The sequence below is a fragment of the Pipra filicauda genome, unplaced genomic scaffold (genome assembly GCF_003945595.2).
Source record: "Pipra filicauda isolate LSUMZ 115617 unplaced genomic scaffold, ASM394559v2 scaffold294_size920599_pilon, whole genome shotgun sequence".
Taxonomy (NCBI): Eukaryota; Metazoa; Chordata; class Aves; order Passeriformes; family Pipridae; genus Pipra; species Pipra filicauda.
Genome location: NW_024104414.1, coordinates 13,338 through 25,928, shown reverse-complemented (window position 1 = coordinate 25,928; position 12,591 = coordinate 13,338). Strand labels below are relative to the sequence as shown.

The following is a 12,591-nucleotide window of genomic DNA, read 5'->3' as shown; positions in this document are numbered from 1 at the left end:
TACTTTCTCAAGCTTTATGAATTGGTCATACCTGAAAAATCTGCTATTCATCCATAGCTACTTCAGTGACAACAACACAATAGGTGTGTGTTTGTGAGCCTAAATAAATTACTCTCTTCCCCCGAGGTATTCACCAAAGTTCAAAATCATCTCCATTATGTGTTTCTAAGGAGGGGCTCATTCTGTTAACAATCCTCCAGAGCAATCACACCCCACACCTCCCCGGTCTCTCCCTTGTCAGGTTGGTTGTGTCACCTCAGAAGATTCTCTTGGGTGAGACATTCCAGCCTGGTTAGTAATGCCTGTGCTTGACACCCACCAGGAAATGAGCAGGGGGGATGTTCTGCCTCAGTTAGTGCCCTTGCAGAGGGAAAGGATGGGGAAGGAAGAGGCACGGAGACCAAGCTGTTGGTAATGTAAGGAATCACCATCATATTCCAGCATCCTCGCAAACAACTTCATAGAATCATGGAATTATAGATTAGCCTGAGTTGGAAGGGACCTTAAAGCCCATCTTGTTCTACTCCTTTACCATGGGCAGGGACACTTTCCACTGGCCCAGGTTGCTCCAAGCCCTGTCCAACCTGGCCTTGGACACTTCCAGGGATGGGGCAGCCACAGCTTCTCTGGGCAACCTGGGCCAGGGCTCCCCACCCTCACAGCCAAGAATTCCTTCCCAATATCCCATCTCACCCTGTCCTCTGGCACTGGGAAGCCATTCCCCCTCGTCCTGTCCCTCTATCCCTTGTCCCAAATCCCTCTCCAGCTCTCCTGGAGCCCCTTTAGGCCCTGGAGGGGGCTCTCAGGTCTCCCTGGAGCCTTCTCTCCTCCAGGCTGATCAATCTCAATTTTCCCAGCCTTTCCTCATACTAGAGGTGCCCCATCCCTCTAACCACCCTGGTGCCTCCTCTGGACTCATTCCAACAGGTCCATGGCCTTCCCGTGTTGGGGACCCCAGAGCTGGGTCAGGACTCCAGGTGGGGTCTCCCCAGGGTGGAGCAGAGCGGCTGAATCACATCAAATACCTTTGTTGTCACAAAACACCAGTTGGACGAGGGAAGGGAGGAATCTGTGTGGGGTTTTGTGTGTCCTCCTGGCACTGCCACCCACCTGCAGCCACCCGGCCCCGAGCCACCAGCACTGTTTGTGGCTGTATTGCCACACTGATGAGTTCTCCTCCTCAGCAGCACTTGGGAGCTGTGATCCACTCCAAGGCAAGGCACAGTTCTGTCTATTATATTCCAAAATAATGCCCTGTCCCTTCCCTGTTCCTTAATCTTTGTTGTCTTTTTAGATTCAAGACTCAACCAAGGCCTATCTCGGAGTTGTTTATGTGTTCATTCACATTAACAGTCATGATATCAAACATTACAGTTTTGAGAATTAAAGATACACATTAAGATGTTGGAGGGACAGGACAAGGGGAATGGCTTCCCACTGCCTGGGGCAGGGTTAGATGGGATATTGGGAATAATCCTTCCCTGTGAGGGAGGTGAGGCCCTGGCACAGGTTGCCCAGAGCAGCTGTGGCTGCTCCATCCCTGGAAGTGTCCAAGGCCAGGTTGGACGGGGCTTGGAGCCACCTGGGCCAGTGGGAAGTGTCCCTGCCCATGGTAGGGGGTGGCACTGGATGAGCTTTAAGGTCCCTTCCAACTCAAACTATCCTGGGATTCAATGAAAACACGTTTCCTAGTAAAAAAAGGATGCAAATCTGTATAAATATCAGGAATGAGCAGGGAGTTTTTTCTTGGCATCCCTGTACCCTTGTGTATTTATATCCTTTTTTAATATATATATACATATAATATATACACACATATAATATTTGTATATTATATATAAATTATATATATATATATTCTGTACATAGAAAATAAATGTAATTTATTTTCTACATAAATATTTAGACAATGGTTAAATTCTGCCTTTTTTGCTCTATTCTCTGGGGGTTTTAAGCCATTCCTGGCAAGGTCTAATGGTTTTGCCAGGTTTTTTTTGGGAATACCGAAGGAGGGGACCAAAGCCTCTCGTGGCAGAGAGGTCTGGTGACTCACAGAGCTAAATTCTCTCTATCCCACCCTTCTGTATCCCACATCTGTGCATCCCAAAGTTCTCTGACCAGTGACCCACGTTTGTCCAACATTAATTGGGTATATTCATATTTAAGCAGCAATTTTGCATACACTGAAGTACTGAGATTGAATTGCAAACTGTAGAATTAACAACAGAATTATTTGTGCTTCTACGAGAGCATTTGGTGCATTCACAAAGAATTCCCCAAAACATCAAAGTTCCATCAGTACAACACACCGTGGATTCCCTGATCCCACCCAGAAATCAGGCACCAGGACAAGAGTTTTCACGCTCTAAAACGAAGCTGGAATTTTTTTGCAGTCCAGTGGCAAAAGGGGAATATTTTCACCTCAACCTGCATTTCAAAGTCTGGCTCTGGTTGAAATCCTTGTGCAGATTCCTCTGCACCAGCACAGACAAAACCAGCAAAAGGCTACTGGGAGAGAGTAAATTAATCTAAATTAATCAAATTGTTGCATTATGCAAGTTTTTGGAGCACATATCATTTAAAGCAACTCCTGTTTCTCCTTTAATTTAGAATTAAAACAGTCTTAATTGCCTTTAATTTAAAATTAATACCAATTAAGCTGCAGGTTGTATGAAGAAATGATTTTATAGTTTTCACCAATGCACTTGAAACTTCTCTAATAATATGAATTAATTCTCCTGAGTATCTGTGCTTGGACAGCTCTGAAAGTCACTGGGATTTCAAATCCTAAATGGCCTCTTTATTTCATAAAATGAGATTTACACAGCTTTGAGTAACCACTACCACAAAACTGCTTTTCCATAGAGAAATCAAGTAATTCAAACTTGAATCAAAAAAAAATAATATTGAAACTTTAGATGGTTAAATGCCTCCTAGATTTTAAATTCAGAGGTATTTACAAAGTTAATTTTCATTTAAAAAGAAATATAATTTCAGTGACTGGAGCACTCCAGACCCTCAGATCTTTGTCATTTCATTGCCATTGAAAATGTTATTCTTGATTTTCAGGTACCACTTTTTCATGTGGGATAAAAAATAAGCAATTGGAAAACACTGTAAAATTTTCAAAATATTTTTAGCCTGATTATTTTCTAGAAACATTTCTGCTTTGGACTTTTTTTTTTCTCTTTTTATGAATTCAGAATTGAACTGAGTAATGTACATGGTTTATAAAGTAAATATTAACATCTCATTCATTCTTTTCAGAAAACAAAATTAACTTTGGTTGCTAAAAACAAATATCCCAGTTTATATTCTGGTTTTTGCTAAATGAAATTAGAGCAACTCAGCTTTTGTAATTACCTCCCAATTTATATTCAATAGATCTGAAAACCAAATGTCTCCTTCTCTGTTATTTTCTCCTTTTAACCGATGAAAACATGAGTAAAATGCTAAAAAATGACAAGGCAATGGACAAAATCAACACATCACCCCAAAGTTTTTGGAAAAAAAAGAGTTTTTCACTTGTGTGAAATTCTGAATATATTTAATCATCAATATTGTTTGAAGATTAGATACAAATGGAATATCTAGAATTACATACTTAGATTGCATATCTATATAATATAGAGATATATTAGATTATATATTTGTATATCTATATCATATATAGATATCAATATATAGATGTTAGATTATATATCTATTATATATGGATTATATAGAGAGATTATATATATAGATTATAAATAAATATAACAGATTTTATTTGTATCTAAGTATCTAATTATATATAATTCTATTCATATATTATATATAATATATATAATTTTATATTCTATAAATATATTATTTTTCTTTTTATATTATATATAATCTATATTATAATAATATATTATTTCTATATTGTTTAACAATATAAATATGAAATACATTCTATTTAATTATCATTCTTAGCAGCAATAATTTAATTTGAAAAATCTGCTAAACTTAAAATATATCGCCAAAGTTTTTCCAAGTAACGGATAAATCAAACTTACCCGAAAAGCAGCATAAAGCTACGACAACACACAGAACCTTCATCTTATATCGAGGTAAATTTATTGTCCAATCCATCCTTCTCCCTCCCAGGAGTTCAGTTTCCCGAGCTGAGCCCGGGGTCGGCTCCGGAGCTCTCGTGTCCTGGTGTGGGACAGGAGCAGGCGAGGCCGGTGGGTCAGGGAAAGCTCTTAAAGCAAAGCCCCTTGCATAATGCCAGGGCCTGGAGGAGGATTTGGGGAGGGACACACCTGCCTGCACCTCACAGCCCCAGCAGCTGAGAATCACCAGCGGGTACTTTCCCTCTAGGGAAGGCAAATAAGAAACTTGCTGCTTGAAAAGGTCACTGGGAGTTAATCTGAGCATGAATGAGCAGGAATGGGGACGAGTCTACACCCTCAAGAGGCCACAATCACACATTCACGAAGGAGATATTTAAGTTGAGGGTGGACACGGTACAGAGGGGAAGGCAACAGTTTGGCGGAGAATGAAGTTTACCTTTCACTATTACAACTTTTGTCTGAGGAACGAGCAAACATTTCCTGATGCTGTTCTCTGGGTCCCTGTGGGCAGTGAAGGCCTGGTTTGATTGATAAGAAAAGCTCACTGGTCTCATCCTTCCTTCCCAGCAGAGCTGTGCTAATTCTTTGGGATCAAGGGTACATCCACTGCCAAAACTGCAAACTTGGCTTGATCTCAATCCCCCCCTGGGATTTCTTCCATTGAGAATCACAGGACACGCTGAGTTGGAAGGGACGCACAGGGATCATCCAGCCCAACTCCTGGCCCTGCACAGACACCCCAACAATCCCACCCTGTCCCTCAGAGCGTTGTCCAAAGGCTCCTGGAGCTCTGGCAGCCTTGGGGCTGTGCCCACTGCCCTGGGGAGCCTGGGCAGTGCCCCAGCACCCTGTGGGGGAAGAACCTTTCCCTGAGATCCATTCCAACCTCCCTGGCACAACTTCAGGCCATTCCCTCAGGTCCTGTCCCTGGTCAGAACAGAGAAGAGATCAGTGCCTGCCCCTCCTCTTCCCCTCAGAGCTTCTCTGAGGGAATGTTTCCTGGGTAAAGTGGCAAAATTCAGCAAACCCACATGCTGCTATTGCTGGATACCTGGGGCAGTAGATAACGGTGTAGTTTAAGGAGGAACTGCCACATCCACGAATTCAGATGATAATTAAAAAGCTTTGCAACTATTTTGGACCATCACCACTATTAAATGACTTTGATGCTTTGTCCCTCTTTAATTCTTTATCAGATTAACCTACAAGGGAAATGAAAACCTACACTTGTACAGAACCTGCCTCTGGGCTCCCTCATCCCTCAAGTCTTGCCCTTTTTCTCCTTCCAGAATCCTGTTTCCTTTTCCTCTCACATTTCTTCCAAACCCAAAATTTCTTGTTCAAGGTGGACCCAAGAGAAAGAAATAAATTCTTATCTGCATTTTCCATTAGTTTCTAGTTAACAGTTCTCACTAAACCAGGGAAAGGGCCAAAACCTTTTTAATACCTGATAGAGAGGCTCCATTACCAGCTCAGTTCAAGGTTTAGAGGGTCAGTTTTCAAACAGTAACTGGCAATATCTGTAGAAAAGTACATATTTGTCTGTATGAGCTGGAAATTCTCTATCAACCAATTATATATAATTCAATCAGCTGGTTTATGAATATTAGAGAAATATTAAGTTTGATTGGATTGAAAAATCATGTTGTATTTCCTGTCTTGTACAACTTGTAGGAGACAATTCTGCTTTGAATATCCAAGATTTTTTGTAAATTTTTGAGATAATTTATATTAAAAAAGCCCTTTACACAGGTAAAGAACTAGTAATAAATAAATAAATAATAACAAAACCAATGTAAATTCTGTTTTCCTAGTTGAGTAATTAAATAGTTTTTAGAAGCCTGGATTTGTTCACATAAATCTTATTTCTCTGGAAAATTCATTTCTGTGGTACAAAGACCCTCTCTCTTCATTGCTTGGTCTGCTCAGGTAACACAGAAAGATTAAAAGTTGCTCCCAAAGTGTCTGAAATCACCTCAAGCACATATGTCATGATCTGAGGGACTGACGTGGGTGTTCCTGCCTGGTTGTGCAAGAAGTTGGGTGAGTTGAAGGCACATCCTTGACCTTTCCTCAAGTGTTATAAGGGAGAAGCAGCTTGTGATTCACAGCCCTTTCTGCTTGGTTCCCCGCTGTCTTTTACACAATCTGTATTTTGCTTGACCTTTGTACATAAAAAGGGTTAATAAACTGGAGGGGAGGGGATCCATCCCAGCTTTGGAGAGGAAGAGGGATGCAGTATTAAAAAATAAAATTGAAATAAAGGAGCTTTGGGAATAATTTTGAGGATCTTCGAGGTTTAAGCAAAAAGGCACAAATCCCCTGTTTTCACTCTGAATTTTAAGTACTAATTGCCAGTGGAGGCTGCTTATTTTAGTCCACTGAGAGTCAAAACCTGGATGGAAGAGCTCCACAGACACCTGCACCAAAAGGGAGGCTTGATACTAAAAACTAATCAAATTTGCAGGCAAAATCTACTCATGGCAGTAAAATCTGTCACAAACATCTTTGAGAGACAACAATCACTACATGGGATGATAAGAAATACCTTTAAAAAAAATAAGGTGGTGCTATTTTCATGATGTAAAAGGTGTCACTTTGATCATGTCTCTCCAGTGACCTTTGCATAATCCAACATAATTTCCTTTCAAACCCAGCTCAGGTGTTTGCACCTCCCTGGCAGGAACAGCTCGTTATGTGCACTGCTGATTTCCCACCAGTAAATGAAAGTGAAGGGAAAGGCCTAAATGGTTTGGAAAGAATGCAGCACCTTCAACAAGGCTGGGTATAATTTCCTTTTTAAACCTGCCATTTGATCCAAGAATTAACTTCCTTAAGAGAACTTCAGCTCTGAAACGGGGGTAATTCTTGCACTTGTGCTGCTGTGGCAAAGGAAAGCTCAGTGGGAACTCCTGAGAACTTTTCTGAGTGGCTTGAAAAGGAATTCATAATAACTTTCATTCTTTAGGTGTCCTGTGTTGATGAACTCTCACTAAACTATGATTGATTTATCAGGTTTTACCAGTCTGTTTTGTAACCGAATACTTCCTTCTGCTGGCATTAACCAAGAACTGCATTTTGAACACAAACCAGGCTGTGGAAAGAAGTGATTTCCCCCTATTTTATTTTCATTTACTTCTGGATTAAGGCATAATTTGAGTTGATTGCTGTTGTCTCAGCAGGTGTCCTCTCAACAGCTCCTTTGCCACACCCAAACCCCTCCTCTGACGCAGGTACCTGCCTAAAATTGGAACGTGACTCAACCCTGATGGACAATCAAGCTAAAAGGGCAAATATAACAGAGAATTTGGACAATGCTCCTGTGAGTGGATGCTCAAACAAAAACCTTTGGATGTCAAAGGGCAGAAATCTGCAGACAAGTTTCTGGTTTTGCAGCCCAAACTCATGCCCTGAGTGTCCCCAGCATCTCTTGGACTGCATGGGGGGAATTCGGTGCCCATAATGGGGAATTAAAACAATTCCACAGCACAGAGAGAGTTTCTAAGGCATAAACAGACATCCATAATGCACCTCAGAGGAAAAGGTTCCTTAAATCATGCAAAATCTCCCTAGTTTAAGGGATATCAACTCATTTCAGATGACACTCGGGGTGGACTGAAAACACCTCTGCAAGAGGAGTTCATAGAATCCCAGAATGGTTTGGGTTGGAAGAGACCTTAAAGATCACTCACTCCACCCCTATGCCATGGGCAGGGACACCTTCCACCAGAAGGATGATGATCTGACCCCAAATTAACTGTTTCAAACTACTAAATAAGAGAAAAGGAACAGCTGATCACTTGTAACGAACATGTAAAACCCCTCACCTGCAGCTGTGCTGCCCAGCCAGTCCAGGGGAGTCCTTGAGGTCGGGGCCCTGCTGCAGTCAGTCCTGGGGTCGTGAGGGCATCTGGGTGGTCCCAGGGTGCCAAGGGGTGAGGGGCTCCCCCCAGGGTCCCCCACTGCCCCCACGCCAGGCACGGTGAGATCCACCCGAACACCTGCAGAGGGGCCCTGGGCACTGATGGAGCTGTGCAGGGCTGGCAGGGCTCCAGCCTTGGGTGCTGGGGGGGGTGAAGGCTCTGGAGAGTTCCCACCTCCCCCCTGGTGGATGAGGGACAGCGACACGTCCACCCTTTGTGTCCTGGGGGGCTCTGGGCCGTGGGCTGAGGGCTCTGTGCCCCCGGGGGGCTGCTGGCCCAGTTCACTTGTGGGCCTTCGCCCAAAGGGCCAAAATGTGTCCTCCAGGGCCGTCCTTCTGGTCATACCAGGCCCAGAGTTCCCCTCTGGCACTGCCACGGGTCCCAAAATGCTGAGTTTGGCCTCCTGCAGCATCTTCCTCACGTTTGTGCCGTGCCCTGCACTCCTGGCACCTGCTGAGGGAATACATGGATCTCAGTACCCAGAACAAATTAAGGAATGCTTCTGAGGAGAAGATTTTCATCGTTTTTTAGGAATTTAATTATTTTGTTAACCAATTTATTTTAATTTAATTAATTAAAAAGTGTGGTCAGGCACTGCCCAGGCTCCCCAGGGCAGTGGGCACGGCCCCAAGGCTGCCAGAGCTCCAGAAGTGTTTGGACACTGAGGGACAGAGTGTGACTCTCAGGGATGTCCTGTGCAAGGCTAAGGGTTGGACTGGATGATCCTTGTGGGTCCCTTCCAGATCAGCAGAATCTGAAATTTTTGGGTGGGATTTTTCTTTTCTTTTGGGGTCTTTTCTCTGAACCAGGTCTCCTGACCCATCTGCTCCAAACAGCCCTTCTGTGGAGCAGACCCAAGATTCTTTCCAGCCAGGAATTACAGTCCCTCTTGCTCAAGCAATCCTTGAGGATGAGGAGTGTCCTCTATGTTCCCTCAGGGAGGCAGAAGCTTTCTCTGCAATAATTCCAGTATTTATAGAATCATATAAAGAACTGGGTTGGAAGGGACCCCAAAGATCACTCAGTTCCAACTCCCTGCCTGAGCAGGGACAGCTTCCACTGGACCAGGGAGCTCAGAACCCCACCCAGCCTGGCTGGATTTACCCTTTCTTTGTTTTAAAACTCACATATAGAATTTCTCTTTCTTTCTTCTTTTTTTTTTTTTTTTCATATTCCAAATTTCCACCTCATGATTGTTGCTTTTTGTCACCTAATTCTCCTCCTAATTCACCTCCTTTTGTGCTCCTTTTCTTTCCACAGAGGGATGACTTGGGATCATTGTGTCACAGATAGGAACTGCTTTGCCTCCTGATTTCCAGCATCTCAATGAACCCAATGGACTGTAACTATCCCTCTGCCACTGCTTTAGGTGATGTTCACCTAATTCTGGCAATTTAAGGTGTCAGATACTGGTAGAACATTTATTTGAGGGCAATCTGTGGGTTTGGGCTTTAATGATTTAATGAATACTGAAACCCTTTTTTTAGGAGTTTCTTCTTACACCACAATAATTCTCCTATTCTTACATTCTTAGACTCCACTGCAATTTTACCTCTTAGTGCTTGCACTGTGCTGAAGGATTAGGACAGGTTTATGTGGGCAGAAATTTCAGCCACATTTTCTTTCCTGTGCTGAACCCTCAGATGTCAGATATGTGCAGTCTGAGGTAAAAAAATCCCTGAAGATGCTGGATTTGGGGGTTCTGTTTAACCAAATAATGGGATTTGGGCACAAATCAACTGTTAAAAAATCTCTCACTGAATCATTCCTAGAAATTGGGCTTATACAGCTGCCAATCATGGATGGTTTGAATTGGAAGGGACCTTAAAGCTCATCCAGTGCCACCCCCTGCCATGGGCAGGGACACCTTCCAACAGCCCAGGTTGCTCCAAGCCCCGTCCAACCTGGCCTTGGACACTTCCAGGGATCCAGGGGCAGCCACAGCTGCTCTGGGCAACCTGTGCCAGGGCCTCCCCACCCTCACAGGGAACAATTCCTTCTGTATCTCAAACCTAAATTTCCCCTTTTTTGGGTTAAAAGAGATCTGAAGGAGTGAGGTGTCCTTCCTTTCTGTATCCAGCGGGAAAATTAGTAAGGACAATTTCAAATTCCGAAGGTGCAGCTCTGATCCATGACTGAATCAGCCACTGCTTGTTCAACCTCCCTCCCAGTTCCTGTCCCCTGTTACAGCTGGGAACAACATGCAGCGAACCTCTCTTCCCACAACAAGGAATATGCTCAATTTTGACTATTTTGGCCTTTTTTTTCATCTTCTTTACTCCCAGAATAATCCAAAATGACTAGAAAACATCTTAACTATTTTCTGCCTTAATTTCCTGCCTCTGCCCTGTGTATACGGATATTTTCCAGGAATTTTTGAATACATTCTGCTACCGCTAAGCTTAGCTTAAAAATATTTAAATTTAAAATATATGTATAGATTTGACATATAGACAGACATTCCCTTTTAAAAAAACCTCCCTCCTTCATTACAAAAGTTCACAGTTCCCTGGAGCATTCCATGAAATAATTAACACAAGGTCCATCCTACCTGTTCCTGTGCACATGTTGAAATAAAATACCACGGCCACGAGCATATTTTGTGTAAAATATCGCCCAGAGCAACATTTCCAGGTCATTTTGTTGCCTTGAGACTCCTCAGCCAAAGGAGAGATTGTTTCAGGCTCCTCACAACTCTGCTCCCCCTGCAAGCAAATTCCAAATGTTATGGAAGTAACTGAGGTAATACAGGCATGTTGCTGTGTTAGCTGAGCAGACACACCTTAAACCCTGCTTAGCTTAAGGAGCTTTTATCTGGGCAAGAAAACCTTGGGCCCAGTATGTTGAATTCTAGTTCTAAAAATGCACTTTTCTTTGTGAATCCATTTGAGACTTTGCTGAGGTCCCACATCGCCTGGTGAAGGCTCTGTATGCAAAGTTTTGGCATCTAAAAATGGAGTTGTGGCAATATTAATAGAAAAGTACTTGAATTTTAAATAAAGAAAGAAAGAAAGGATTTATTGGGCTGAAGTTTGGGAACAAAGCAGGTCCCCAACAGTAATATTATCATTATTGACCATGAGAAAATGGGTTGATGACAAATAACTGCTTGACAGGGAAAGGAGAGACAGATGATCACTCAGGGGGTCCTTTACCCACAACTCTCTCACAGAGCACAAGGAGAGGATTTGGGTTTGCAGGAGCAATTCCTCACAGCACCTTTGGCTCAAATAAAGGAAATAACTCATTAAAAAAACTCACTCCTGTGTGGTTTTGTCATTAAAATCCAACTCAAATAGACTTTGGGCAGAAATGTGCTGATCAAAGGCTCTGGAAGGGACTGAGATGCACATTCCCTCCTCTTCTGCTCCTGGTGTGTCCTCAGAGGGATGAATCAGGATGGTTCTTTGCCTCCTGAATTCCAGCATCACAGTGAACCCAATGGACTGTAACTACTCCTTCAGGTGATGTTCAGGGACCCAGAGAGCTGAAGGTCCCAGCAGTGCGTGGAGATGTTCAGACGTGTCCTCTGGGGACCAGAGTGAGATCATGGATCTCATTTCATACCAGAGTGACGCTGCTGACCACACACCTCAACCCTGAGCACATCCCTGCTGTCCTAATTAGGCAGCAGTTCTGCAAAGGCAGCTTTCTTAGAGATGAAAATAAATTACAGCCTGGAAAATGCTCAGTTTTGTTTCTAGCGTGAAAAATGCACCTCGTTAAGTGTCACAGAATCCCAGAATGGTTTGTGTTGGGAGAGAGCTTAAAAATCATCCAGTTCCACCTCCTGCAGGGACACCTTCCACTGGCCCAGGTGGCTCCAAGCCCCGTCCAGCCTGGCCTTGGACACTTCCAGGGATCCAGGGGCAGCCACAGCTGCTCTGGGCAACCTGTGCCAGGGCCTCACCCCCCTCACAGCCAACAATTCCTTCTCAATATCCCACTTAAATCCACCCTCCTTCAGCCCAAAGCCATTCCCCCTGTCCTATCACATTGATATTACATTTACAGTTTGACATGAAGGAGGAGTTGTTGTCTGGAGGTTGTTTAGTAACACTCCAGGGTGTTTTCCCTGCTTCACTCTGTTCCCTGTTCTGTGCAAGCCCCGCTCAGTCAAACCAAACAGGGGTCTCTCCTTGCACATCATGTGGGCCACTAGAGGCCATCCTAAACCTCCTAAAATAAAGTAGCAAAGCATGTGGGAATAAAGGACAACAGCAAGAGTCATAAAAGATTAATTAAAGTTTGGATATTTTTAAAACAGACCAAGCAGTTTGTTTCAGGATTGGTTGTTCTTTGCTTGCACCCTCATAAGTTTCGTGTGGGTTTTCCTGCAGGATTTGCTGCTGATGGAGCCAGGGAGCTGCTCTGCACCACACTGTGCTCCCTTGGGCTGTATAAATCCAGCAGCCTTTCAGTTCCACCTGGCATTTTGCAGCTTCACAGGAGAGGATTGAAACCTTCCCCGTCTGACCATTCCATTCTGTCTTTCTGTTTAACTACAGATTAAATTCTGTATTGAATCTATTCCTTCTCTCAGGGGCTGCCAAAAGGCAAAGACTAAA

At 43.4% G+C, this 12,591-nt stretch overlaps 1 protein-coding gene across 1 annotated transcript; it reads right to left on the bottom strand.

The window, feature by feature from the left end:
* Window positions 1–7,756: 7,756 nt before the first annotated feature.
* Window positions 7,757–10,761, bottom strand: LOC120323587 (formin-like protein 5). Its single transcript, XM_039383012.1, has 2 exons — window positions 10,575–10,761; window positions 7,757–8,476 (listed from the first exon to the last, which is right to left on the bottom strand). The coding sequence occupies exons 1-2, from the start codon at window positions 10,660–10,662 to the stop codon at window positions 7,863–7,865; spliced, it is 702 nt and encodes a 233-aa protein (XP_039238946.1). The 5' UTR covers window positions 10,663–10,761; the 3' UTR covers window positions 7,757–7,862.
* Between the last annotated feature and the right edge of the window lie 1,830 nt (window positions 10,762–12,591).